The sequence below is a fragment of the Salvia hispanica genome, chromosome 4 (assembly GCF_023119035.1).
Source record: "Salvia hispanica cultivar TCC Black 2014 chromosome 4, UniMelb_Shisp_WGS_1.0, whole genome shotgun sequence".
Lineage (NCBI taxonomy): Eukaryota > Viridiplantae > Streptophyta > Magnoliopsida > Lamiales > Lamiaceae > Salvia > Salvia hispanica.
Genome location: NC_062968.1, coordinates 49,475,970 through 49,489,029, shown reverse-complemented (window position 1 = coordinate 49,489,029; position 13,060 = coordinate 49,475,970). Strand labels below are relative to the sequence as shown.

Genomic DNA, 13,060 nt, shown 5'->3' with positions numbered 1-13,060 from the left:
GTAATATTTACCTTTTCTTTCACACGTATTTTATAACTTTTCTTTTTCGGTCCATCCTTAATTGGGGAAGTCATTTTAGCCTCATTTCAGAATTCAGATACAAATTCATTTTTCAGTTGTTACCTGACGCAGTCTCATTCAACAACATTTTTTGGAACGGGAGCAATCATATTTCTGCCACAACTCAATTTTATATGTATTAAATTCAAAAAAAATTTACTAAAATTTTCATAAGTTCAATTCCTAAATTACATAAACTCCTATCCGACTGAACTGACCCTCTAACAAAAATTGAGTTGGATCAACCATAGAAAAAAACATGTCAATAAATTTTTTTAAAAAAAGAAAAAAATTAAAAATCAGAAAAGTATACTTAAAAAATCATCGGACGTCTTAACGCCAGCGCAGCGAATCAGCCATAATATAGCCCGGTTTTCTGCCCCACCTTCGGTGGAAATCGTGGTTCTACACCTCCTTCAGGGATCATGCAGCGAGGCCACCTTGGTGCGGCGCCCCTAAACTTCACTGTGGATGCTTACAATTTTGACCCCTACTAGGAAACGCTTTATGCTACTAAAGAAGGGGCATTTAGGTCATTATCACCATTATGATGTATCCATGCATTCTCTTAATGTTCTGAACGCCTATGTAAAAACAACCAAGTATATCTCCAAAAAGATTTAAAATAATCTATATATTAGTCGAGTAGAGTAGGGTAGAATAGGAAGATTAATACTAGTAATATTGAACATGGATTGGATGGTGAATGATTAATGTAATTTGGTTGACAACAATGACAAGAGAAGAGGTAGAGTGGAAAGCTTTGGAAATAGGTTTCGGCGCCAACTCAGTATTTATTATGGAGCCATAAAGGATAACTTATGCACTTGGGACACAGAATTATCACTAATAAAGTTTCATTCTAATAAAACTTCAAGCCAAATTATAAATCGACAATTCATAAGTGAGATGTTTAAATTCTAAAATAAACGTCACCCTCTTTAGAATTAATAGGGAGATCAAGAAGCATGGTATTAATTGCATTTTAAGTCACCATATTTAGTCCAAAGTTGACCATTTTGTGGTAAAAAAAATGGGACATTCATAATGAGACATCGATTCGGTCAGCACTCAAGGCAAAATTCTTGGTCAATTGCAAAATGATGTGCCATGTACTCATTCCTGTGACATTGTCACGTTTAAAAAGTGATGTTATAATTGTAAATATAAGCACAGAGATAACTGAGTTGAAATGTAAATGAAAATAGAAGCTACAATTTCGGTATTAAGAAATGTCGGCAGCTCTGTTATTGAGGCTTGATTTACGCTGTTGCTTTCGTCATTAAGTGCTAAGCAAGTAATTAAGAATCGGATGATCAATCATTTTCCTGTGCCCACCATGGAAAATGTCGGCATCATTGTTTTACCAAAGAAAAAAGACTAATTAACGAGTATTTCGTTACACAGACAATCATACTCGTTCATCTTAATGTGTCAGTCTGAGTTAGGCTTCTATCCAGCTATGGTAGAAATACAATTGGCAGGGTCATGCTCTTTAATTTCTAAACTAGCTGTAATTCATTTGTTTGACAATTTAGTTATTAAGTTCTCCTACTTTAAACAATTTAGTGAGGTTGAGTCATAGTACTAAATTATTTGTTTTAGTTAGCATCTGCAAATTCTAAAAATATTACCACATCTGCGACATAGAAAAACATTTCTTTAGCATGAAATTTTATACAGTGCAGTATCATTTTATGAGTTAAGTGGAGAAAATAAAATATAGTACAGAACGTATCATTTTAAGGGTGACTTCCAAAAATAAAAAGTGAGATAGCATGGGTGGGAAGAATTGAATATTTATTTACAAAGGTCCCACTAATATGCAATTCTTCATTTCTAATTAGACTTGTAACTAATGTTTATTATAGTCGTAATTCCCTTCTACTAAAATACATGGAGTGATGGAGTATAATTCTATCATTTGTGAGAAACAAAACATGCATAAAATTTTAATTAAATATTGGTAATAGAAAATAAGAAAAGCGAATGAAGAGCACAAGAGAAGCAAAGTATAATAATTATGGTTAGAAAAGGGAAAGGTAGAAGGCATGAATGCCCCGTGAATTGAGATTATTTCTAAAAGTTGCCTGAAATTTCTACTCCCGCGATTTCTGCCGAACTTAACTGCTGCATTTATTATTCTGATTTCCTTTTACCTTAAGGTTTACTTATTTCGGACTGTTTTATTGTCTTGATTAAAATACTCCTTAGGCAAATATGGGAAACAATCTAAGCAATATTTATAGTAATCTTTATTTTTTGGTAACCGTTTTGGAACTTTGAGTTAACACCAATCTTTATTTTGTAGCGATTGGTATTTGCATTTGTATGAATAATATTATACATAAAAGAAGAAGATATTTCGTTGTCCAGCTAATATTGTGACAAATATTACAAAATCCAAAATAAAGAATGTGACTTTTCCGGTGCACTTGTGTTAAAGCTGTTGGAGAGGATTGATCATCTCATGCACTAAAATATACCGACATGCAATTCAATAATGTGAGTGAATTCTTACCACAACAAAACAAAAAAGGGAACAGAGGAAAACGAGAGAGAGTGAGACAGAGTAGGGAGTCACTATTTATGACCTTCTACTTCCTTGTCTTTAGGGTTTGATCCAAATGCATATCACTCAAAACCCAATTGATTGAACAGTACTGACTTCCTCTGTATCTCTCTCTCTCTTCTATCTTGGAGGACAAATTCAGAGCATTCTACTTGAAGAATTTTGCATGCAACCAAGGTTTGTACATTTTGGCTTTCAACTCTTTGCTCATTATCTTTGATTTCTCTCATTGTGGGTGTTTTCTTTTTGTGAATTGAAGATGTGGGCTTGTGTAAAGATTTTGCTTTGATGAAAAATGGAAATGAAGTCAAGAAAGTTGAAAATGCACATTCTTGTTGGGTTTCTTGCTTGCATTTTGGTAAGGGTTCACACCCTCACAGATGAAAATGATTTCAAGATTCTGACTGATTTCGTGGATGGCCTCAACAACCCGGAGCTCTTGAAATGGCCAGATAATGGCGATGATCCTTGTGGGCCCCCTGCATGGCCTCATTTGGTGTGCTCCAACACCAGAGTCACTCAGATTCAGGTACAAAATCTTGGATTGGAGGGGCCTTTGCCCCCAAATTTTAATCAATTGGAGAAACTCGAGAATCTAGGCCTTCAGAGGAATAAATTGAATGGTGATTTGCCAAGTTTTAGTGGATTATCTAACCTGCAGTTTGCATACCTAGATTTCAATGAATTTGAGACAATCCCTCTTGATTTCTTCAATGGACTCACTAGTATTCGTGTGTTGGCTTTGGATGATAACCCCTTTAACAAGAGCTCTGGTTGGAGTATACCTAGTGAGTTAGCAGAGTGTTCTCAGTTGGTTAACTTTTCTTGCTCCGGTTGCAATATAGTAGGCCCGGTGCCTGATTTCTTCGGGAAGCTCCCCTCGCTTGATTCCTTGAGGTTGTCGTATAATAGGCTGAGTGGCGGTATACCATCCACTCTTAGTGACTCAATGCTACAGGTTTTGTGGTTGAATGATCAGGAAGGAGATGGCATGACTGGCCCTATTGACGTAGTCTCGACTATGGCTGGGCTAACCACGGTCTGGCTCCATGGAAACCACTTTTCTGGGTCGATCCCGGATGACATCGGTCGTTTGACTTCCTTGAGAGAGCTAAACCTCAACAGGAACCGGCTCGTTGGGCTGATTCCTGCTGGCTTGGCAAATATGGATCTTAAGCTTCTAGATTTGAACAATAACATGTTGATGGGTCCAATTCCAAAGTTTAAATCTGCTAATGTGTCGTATGCGTTCAATTCGTTCTGTCAATCTGATCAGGGCAAGCTATGTGCTCCGGAGGTGAATGCCCTTTTGGATTTTCTTCGTGAAGTGGATTATCCCGAAAGGCTGGCATCCGAGTGGACAGCGAATGATCCTTGTGGAGGGCCTTGGTGGGGGATCAGTTGTAGTTCGGGGAAGGTTTCTGTTCTTAATTTGCAAAAACTCCGGCTTAATGGAACGGTTAGCCCTTCACTTGGTAACTTGTCTTCACTTCTTGAAGTTCATTTAGAAGGAAATCATCTGCACGGCCGAGTCCCTGCAAGTCTTTCACAGCTGGGATCACTGAGATTGTTGAACTTAAGTGGGAGTAAGTTTGATCCTCCGTTGCCAAGATTTCGCGAGGGTGTGCGCGTGATCATTGATGGCAGTCCACCGCTGCAACCTGCTAAACCGCCCAAGCAGTCCCCCTCACCAATTGCTCAGCCACGTTTTCCCCCTGCTGCGGACCAGGATCCAGGATCTCCGTCTTTTGATCCTTCATCTGGTGATTATCAGCAAACGTCTAAAGATGCTCCACCTTCGTCTGGAAAGTCAAGTCCGGTTGTAAATGAGCCGAAACCTGCGAATTCTACCAAATTAAGAGCAGTGATTATAGCAGTTGCAACTGTAGCCTCGGCTGTTTTGATTCTTCTTTCTGGCCTATTTGTCATCTGGTGTTGTAGCAGAAGAAGAAGGCCGGAAATCCCTGCTTCCGGTTTTGTGGTTTATCCTCAAGATTCACCTGATACTGGTGACATTGCGAAGATTGCAGTGGTGAACGGCTCTGCTGTGGTGGTTAAAAGTGGCGATGCTGTTGTGAGCAGGACGACCACTGGAGGATTGGACAGTGCTAAGGTGATTGAGGCCGGGAAACTGATGATACCTCTTCAGGAGCTTCGCAAAGCTACCAACGATTTTTCAGTAGAGAACGAGCTCGGACATGGAGGTTTTGGGGTGGTTTACAAGGGCACGAGGGACGATGGCACGGTAGTAGCAGTCAAGAGGATGATGGTTGCAACCATGAGTAACAAGGCCTTAGATGAATTCCAATCAGAAATAGCCGTGCTTTCAAATGTTCGCCACCGCCACCTTGTGACCCTCCGAGGATACTCTGTTGAGGGAAATGAGAGGCTTCTGGTATACGAATATCTGCCTCAGGGTGCTCTTAGTAAGCATCTTTTCCGTTGGAGAGCGCAAGGCTTGGCCCCTTTGCCCTGGAAGACAAGACTTGTCATTGCTCTCGATGTTGCTAGAGGAGTCGAGTATCTTCACAATTTGGCCCAACACAGCTTCATACACCGTGATCTTAAGTCTTCCAACATTCTTCTAGACGATGACTTTAGAGCAAAAGTGGCTGATTTCGGATTGGTGAAGCTGGCCCCTGACAGAGAGAGCTCTATTCCTACCAAACTTGCTGGAACATTCGGATACCTTGCACCCGAATACGCTGGTAAGGGAAGGATCACCAGGAGGTTATAATTGGTAATTGTGTCCTTACCTTACGTGTGTTTGCTAATCGTTGTTCGTTTCATTCCAGTGACGGGGAAGATTACTACAAAGGTGGATGTGTTCAGCTTTGGCGTGGTGCTGATGGAGCTTCTGACGGGACTAGTGGCGCTTGATGATCAACGTCCTGAGGAGAATCGTTACTTGGCTGAGTGGTTTTGGCAGATAAAATCGGATAAGGATAGGCTCATTGCCTCCCTCGACCCAGCTCTAGATATAGGAGAGGACATCTACGAGACCATCTACACGGTTGCTGACCTGGCAGGGCACTGCACAGCGCGGGATCCAAACCATCGGCCTGAGATGGGACACGCTGTGAACGTGCTACAAGCTCAGCTGGTGGAGAAATGGGAGCCGTACGAGGAAAGTGATGAGTGTTCGGGCATAAACATGGCGCTGCCTCTTGCGCAGATGCTAAAAGGGTGGCAAGAAGAAGCTGCGGACGGGAAAGATCATAGCGGTGCTAGCCAGGACAGCAAAGGAAGCATCCCAGCTAAGCCGTCCGGGTTTGCAGACTCCTTCACTTCTGCTGATGCTCGCTAGCTGCAGATAATCTTTTCTTGCAAAATATTTCTCTGTTTTTTTTGTGAATGAGATTGATTTGCGCTTTTGTGATTGCATATGAAGAATACTAGCCACACGTAGTTCATCAAAATGAATGTGTTGTTGTCACTATGTAGATAATACAGAATATGCTGCTTTTCCACTATCTTTTTAATCAGCATCTATACAAATTCTTGATCAAGTATTTATGTCTTTCTAATCATTTTTTCCTATTTTCTTTGTGTGCTTTGAATCAGTTTTCTCTGTTAAAATTAAGACTGAATTAGTACAAAAAGTAGCTTCCTTCTCTAGCAAAAAATTAGTCCTTTGATTAATTGGTTTGTGACAGAGCATTACCTATATTCAAGGTTCACCAATCCATATTCCATGAATTTGTGTTGTGCCACTGCATCTATATATGATGGTAATGTTTTGTATTGAAAACTAATTGTGAAATGGCGACAATTTAGCCACACGTACGGGATTTGTTTGAAGAAGTAATTATGAAGAGGGCAAGAGTACAAAACTCTTGAACACTTTGAAGTTGAGCATTAGACTACACTACTTACGTTACTTTCTACTGTTATCCACAATTCTTGAGTACTATGAAATAAATGCTACTTAAGTATTTTCTAATGTTATCCACAATTCTTGAGCACTATGAAATAAATACTGAATTTCAGTAGGCTATCTCAACTTCAATTCAATGGTTATATCCAACCATATAGATACAAATCCACTTAAACATAAATATGACATCAATTACACATTGGCTTCAGTGAATTCGTATCTAAGTTGATCTACAAATTTCACTAACACGATGATAGAGTTTGTCAAAAACTAGAAGAAATTAAATAAAATTTAGAATTGAAAAATGTGAAGGTGCTAAAAAGACATGAAATATCAGGTTTTTAGATTGATAAAAAAAATCATATTAAATCAAATGAACATCACTTGGGACCTTGTGACTAGGCTATGGATTAGGGTGCACAAGCACACGCAAACATGTAGCCTTTGTGTGCTCAACAACCTGCATTGGCATATGAGCATGCCCGCGCATGCTCGGTTACTTCCTTCAATACGCAGTTGCGATTACCCGAATTCCGAAGGGCACTGGATGAATGTCCTTAATTTTATCATTAAGTAATGTTCAATAAAAAAAATATCTGAGCAATATAAAATCAATTATAGGAGAGTGGGCCGTGAGAAGGCCTATACACTACTCTTCCTAACAACTAACATATGTTTGGGCATGCCCAATTTCTTTTTTTCTTAAAATGGAGTAATATATTGGGCTTTCCATTTTAAATAATAACAACATATTTCATCTTCTTTCCACGTCATTTTTACATACACTACTTTAGTGCTAAAAGTACTTGCTCATTAAATCTCAATCTTTCCACATTATTGCAAATTAGACCTAACTTTTGAATATTTTCCTGCTTAAATTTTCTTCGTGACTCTATTTTGCTAATTAGACCTATATTTGGGGTCGAAAGTCATAATTAATTGATAACTTTTGAAGTTCATTGTCGGATTGTCAATTTCATAGACAAACCTCCAAGTCCAACAATTATTAATGGCGAAAGAAGTTAACACAACAAAGATAAGACGTCCGAATAATACAAGATGCAATTATTTATAGATGTACTAATATATAAGGACAATCATAAAAAATAGTACTCAATTTTTTTTTCTTAAATATCAATTTCAAACTCACATAAATAGTTAAAAATCAAATATTATAAACGGAAAGGTTAGACCATTATTGAAATTTTTTTAATGTATAGTCTTATTTGCAGCAATATAGACTAAAACAGGTTTTAAAGCATTTACCTATAAGGCTAACAGACAATAAATTGTAGTCTTACTTTTTTATTGTTATTTCTTTATCAAAGACTAATTAAAGTTATTGAATCGATCATTAGATTCTTCTAGTTTTACGCACTGGGGCTCTTTTTGCCTCCTAATTATTGACACAAGAAACATTATCTGAGAAAGAGCGGATTATTTGAGAAATCATCATTGGAAGTAGCTGTTACACTATATAATTATATATATGATTGATATGATTAATGATTTGATTCCATGATTAATTAGTGGAGGTGACTATCATTTTAGAGTGATGCTAAATGGCCACATTATGGCCAGCCATAATATTAAAAAATTATTAAAATTCTGTGTATTTAATGTTAAATTGATGAAATTTATAAAGCTAGAAAGTAGCAATTTTTTTAAGACTAATATACCCTCCCAAATTCACATTTTGACTTATACTGATACTGATCACTTGCGTTTATATTTTTTTTTTATTTCTGCACTCATATTTTCTTTACTTTTTTTGTTTCTTTTAGTTATGTAGAGTAGTATTTATTTGTACTGCCATTTTCTTTCCTACATATTAGATTATATTATAAGTTTTTTTTTCTCATATTATGCTACTATTTATTTTAATTGCTTTGATTTTTTATATTATACCCTATACTATATTTTATCATTTATGTTATATTATTTGTAGTAAAACTCATACTTCAAATAAAAATATTCTTACTTTTTTTAATTGCTTTTTATTTTTTATATTATATTCTATTATTTTTATTATTTTATATAATATTATTTTTAATAAACTAGTACCTCAAATAAATTTTTCTTGGTATTTACTATTTATAATTATATTTATATTTCATATAATTTTATTTATATCATAATTATTTGTTTTATAATTCGTACCATCAAACCTTAAATCCTATACCCGACACTCTTTGTATCCAATCAATAATACTTCATTCGTCCACAAAAAATAGAGCACAATTACTATTTTTGGTTGTCCACAAAAAATAGAGCACAATTACCATTTTTGGTCATCCACAAAAACATTTATTTATGAAAAGTTTTCAACAAATAATAATCCTAAACATCATTAATAGATCCAACTCTAAGGCATGATGAAAAAAAATACTTTTTTCCTAATTATTTCCCAATGCCTATATTTAGAAAACATTAAACCACACACTTTAGTCACGTAATTTAATTATTTTGATCAATTTTAACTATACTAATTATTTAATTATTATAAAATTGTTTAGCAATCAATTATGCACTTATTTGTAATCAAATACATATTTTATTAATTTAAAGTGAGGTACTAAAAATTATTCAGATGATTTAATATGTATATTAGTTTTGAAATCATAATAAAATATGCTCATGATATTTCAATTCTATTATTAGTGATTATTTATGTTTAGCTTCACTTACTTAGTTTAAACTAATTTAAAATATACTAGTATAACTTATCCTATTATTAAATAACTTGCGAATAAAATACATGTAAATACTATGACAATATATTTATACAAAAACAATTCAACTTTAGTTATACTACAAATTAATTCACTGTTTAATTATAGTGAAATGATTTAATTTTAATGAAAACACATACTCCTACTATTATATAATATTAACAATTTGTCAAAATAATTCGGAGTTAAGTAGTACGGAGTATTTACTAAATTTTAAATTTTATAACTAATTTTATTATAATATATATTTAACCTTGGTGTTATATCACAACCTACTCACTAATATGGAAATGTAATGCCACATATTCACAACTTATTTTGAAATTATAGAGAAAATTGATAAATTAAATCTTGATACGTGAAGATTTAAAAAGTAATATATATATATATATTACGATAGTAGTTATATAACTTCATCATTACCTTATTGATTATATGTTATGGAGTATTGTAATAACTAAAATTTAAAAAAAACTATTATTTATATAATATAGAGTAATAAAAATAAAAACGAAGTGATAAAAAAGTTAAGTAACAAATTACTCTAAAAAAGAATGGAATAAATGAAAGAAACTATAATTAAAAACTAAGGGTAATATTGTCAACTGATTAAGCATTAAATGAGTCAATTAAATTATTAATATCCAAAAGTATCTATATTTACTGAAAAGCCATTTATGACCAGCCACATTATGGCCATATAGCTTTACCCATCATTTTATTTGGTTTCTTATTACCCACAAAATTAGAAATGAGTGATGACTTCCGTGAAGTGCATATGCACAAGCGCGCAGCTACATACATTGAAGAATGGAGTAGTAAATATAGTGTAATTAAGATATAGTGAAAAATAATGGTGTATATGCATACATAGTAGTTTAACCAACTAGTTTTGCGGCGTTACAGCTGCGTTGATTTGCTTAATTAATTGTGACATGCTGAATCACAAGATTTCATCAATCTTTATAATTGTAACTTTTGGATATCAAATTGGCAGTTGCTTGTTGTTGCACCTATTTTGCATGATCTATGCTTAAAATCGACATAGTGAAAGGTATTGGTTGTTGTACATAAATTTATAAGTCACTTTTAATCATCCTTAGCAATTACGTACGTACCACCTAACATTTTGAGTAGAAATTGGATATGCATGTCATACATCCATCCGACGAAATAAATAATTGCATTTCGTTGGTTGAACTGAAATTATACATATCAATAGAATTTATCAAAATTATTATTAAAACAAATATCGAAATCTAATACTTAATGGAAATTATCTACCACGAGTTAATTATTTAGTCGATAAAAAAAGGAGTACTAATATTACTATTTATATAAACGAGTTGGATGGTGTATTCAAACTTGTAGTAGTAGTAACTAGGAGTAACATTTAAACTTTATTCGTCACTTTCTTAAATTAAAAAAAAAAATCGGTATGCAATAGTTTGAGTACGGAGTAGTGAGTACTCATATAAACAAAAATAATGTTGCTGACATATATAATTCAAAATCCTTTTGGGGGTAACAAACTGGAATATTTAGGGGCCCAATTTTGGCTTCACTCTTCAGACCTTAACATGCATATTCACATATTCTTCATTATATCTGGTACAATTCGATGAATTATGTAAACTGCAGGGATTCGATTAATCAATAATTTAACAGGGGAATTGTGTACAGTCTGCTTCTGCAGTATGTCACGGCAATTTTTTTTTTTTTTTTAAACATGTATCCTGGCAATATTAATTTTATAACATAAATAGATTACTCATTATTACATTAATAGTATAGCTTTAAATCATCTTTTATTTTAATATCACATTTTTTCTTGATAGATTATAAATTAATAATGCACGATTGGTAAAGTAAGAAAGAAATAGAAATGAAAAGTAATTGAAGTATTGTTAGTGAAGAATAAGATTCATCTTATAAGCGATAAAAATGTTTCCTTAAATAAAATTGGTCTATTTTTTAGGGACATTCCAAAAATGGCAAATATGGTTTATTTTTAAGGGACGAAGGGAGTATTTTCTCGTCCATAAAAAATAATTTTAGTTGTAGACAACATGCAATGTTCAAAATTAGAAAAGTTGAGAGATAAGGGGAAAAGTGGTTAAAGTATTTAAAATTGAGACTTAGTTCGTTATAGAGTAAAATTTACTTTACTATTATAAATAGATAGAGACTAATAAGATGGATGACAAAAAAAAAAAAAATATGACTATTTTTCCTGAACAGATATAGTAGTTTTTTGAATGATAAAATAACAAGTCTAAGTCTATGAAGAAACATTAGTACTCCTTATGTTCTATTATAAACTATTCTAATTCCTTTTCTGGGACGTGTCAATTTCATTTTTTTCTAATAATAATATAATTACTCTTTCTTGATTTTTTACTTTCTTTTAGTATTTCTTTTAGTATTTTATTCTTTCTTTATTCTTTTACTTTATTTTTTCTTTGCTCATTTACTTTAATTTTCTTTAGATATTATATTTTTTAGATTATACAGTATGTTAAAAAAACGCTTTACTAATTGTAAGATGAGAGTATTTATTTAAATATTTAATCGTTTAATGAGGATTTGGTTGACCAGAGAAGAGTCAGCGGAGCACGTGTCACGTGCGAATCACATGTGTGCCAGGGGAGCCACAGCACGTGCTCTTGCACTGACACCCTACTCCATCCATTAATGCATTATTATTACTCTCATGCATCAATTTTATAATCTCTTTCCACTCAAACACTCATACATCATTAATTAGATATTATGCTACATATACAATCATTGACTGCTAAAATTAAAACAAATACACTTTAAGTTTTCTCATATCATAAATATGATCGAATTTCGATTCTATTATTTACATATTTATTGATATTTCATTATGAATATGTGATATCCTATTTTTGCTATATTGATATTTCATATTGTTATTCGATACATTCACATTAATCGACCATCGAAATGACGTATATCGATATATCAATTTGTATGCATTAACATTTCATATCACCCATAGGTGATAAATTAATATTTATGTTAATCAATTATATTGATTCCACTTTTAGTATATGGAGTATATGTGATTTTGACCGCATTTTAATATGATTGTAGTTTTAGATGACGCTTAATGAGAGATTGGTTTGAAACAGAAGAAAATAAGCTAGAAATGAAACTCTAATTTGGTAAAATAATAATATCTTGTCATCCACTTAATCTACTAACTAGAAAATAAATAAATATCAAAACAAAATTGTTTAGCTTCCAAATCTTGCAATTTTCTAAATGAATAAGATTCATAATTTTCTTGGGCTCGTTCTTCACAAATAGTCTATAAGCCTTCAGTCATTGGACTATTGCACGTAAATAAATTAATGCATTTTGAACTATTTAATCCGTCTTCTTGGATGGACATCTTGAATAATTCTCAAATCAACATTTGTTGAACTAATCTATTCAATCTGTCTTCGAACTTCTTGGCTAGGCATCTAGTGACCGGTTAATGGGCACCGTTGGTGACTCTTCAGTTGCATCACATATGCCAAAAGCTTCTAACTTTAAATCCCTCATAATCAAAGTATTTTGGGTGCATTTCGTGTCGTTTCCATGCAACTTTAATTTGAAACTTTTGAAATATGGCACAGTTTCAATGGACCATTGGTAAGTAAGAGAGATGAATTGATAATATAAGAAATAGGAAGAGAAAAATGGATAAAGTAAGAGAGAATTGTGAGGTTCACTTTCTAAAATAGAAAGTTTTAAAATTTTATATTTTTAAAGGACTGAGTAAATGAAAATTATACTATATTTTTA

At 33.4% G+C, this 13,060-nt stretch overlaps 1 protein-coding gene across 1 annotated transcript; it reads left to right on the top strand.

Moving 5' to 3' along the window:
• Window positions 1-2,564: 2,564 nt before the first annotated feature.
• On the top strand, window positions 2,565-6,144 carry LOC125223466 (receptor protein kinase TMK1-like). The gene is made up of 3 exons (XM_048126629.1): window positions 2,565-2,809; window positions 2,892-5,340; window positions 5,428-6,144. The coding sequence occupies exons 2-3, from the start codon at window positions 2,928-2,930 to the stop codon at window positions 5,937-5,939; spliced, it is 2,925 nt and encodes a 974-aa protein (XP_047982586.1). The 5' UTR covers window positions 2,565-2,809; window positions 2,892-2,927; the 3' UTR covers window positions 5,940-6,144.
• The last annotated feature ends 6,916 nt before the right edge of the window (window positions 6,145-13,060 follow it).

Coding starts and splice junctions, on each gene's coding strand:
- LOC125223466 (XM_048126629.1), top strand. CDS start 2,928: ATGGAAATGAAGTCAAGAAAGTTGAAAATGCACATTCTTGTTGGGTTT. Junction 5,341..5,427: donor CCTTGCACCCGAATACGCTG/GTAAGGGAAGGA, acceptor GTTTCATTCCAG/TGACGGGGAAGATTACTACA.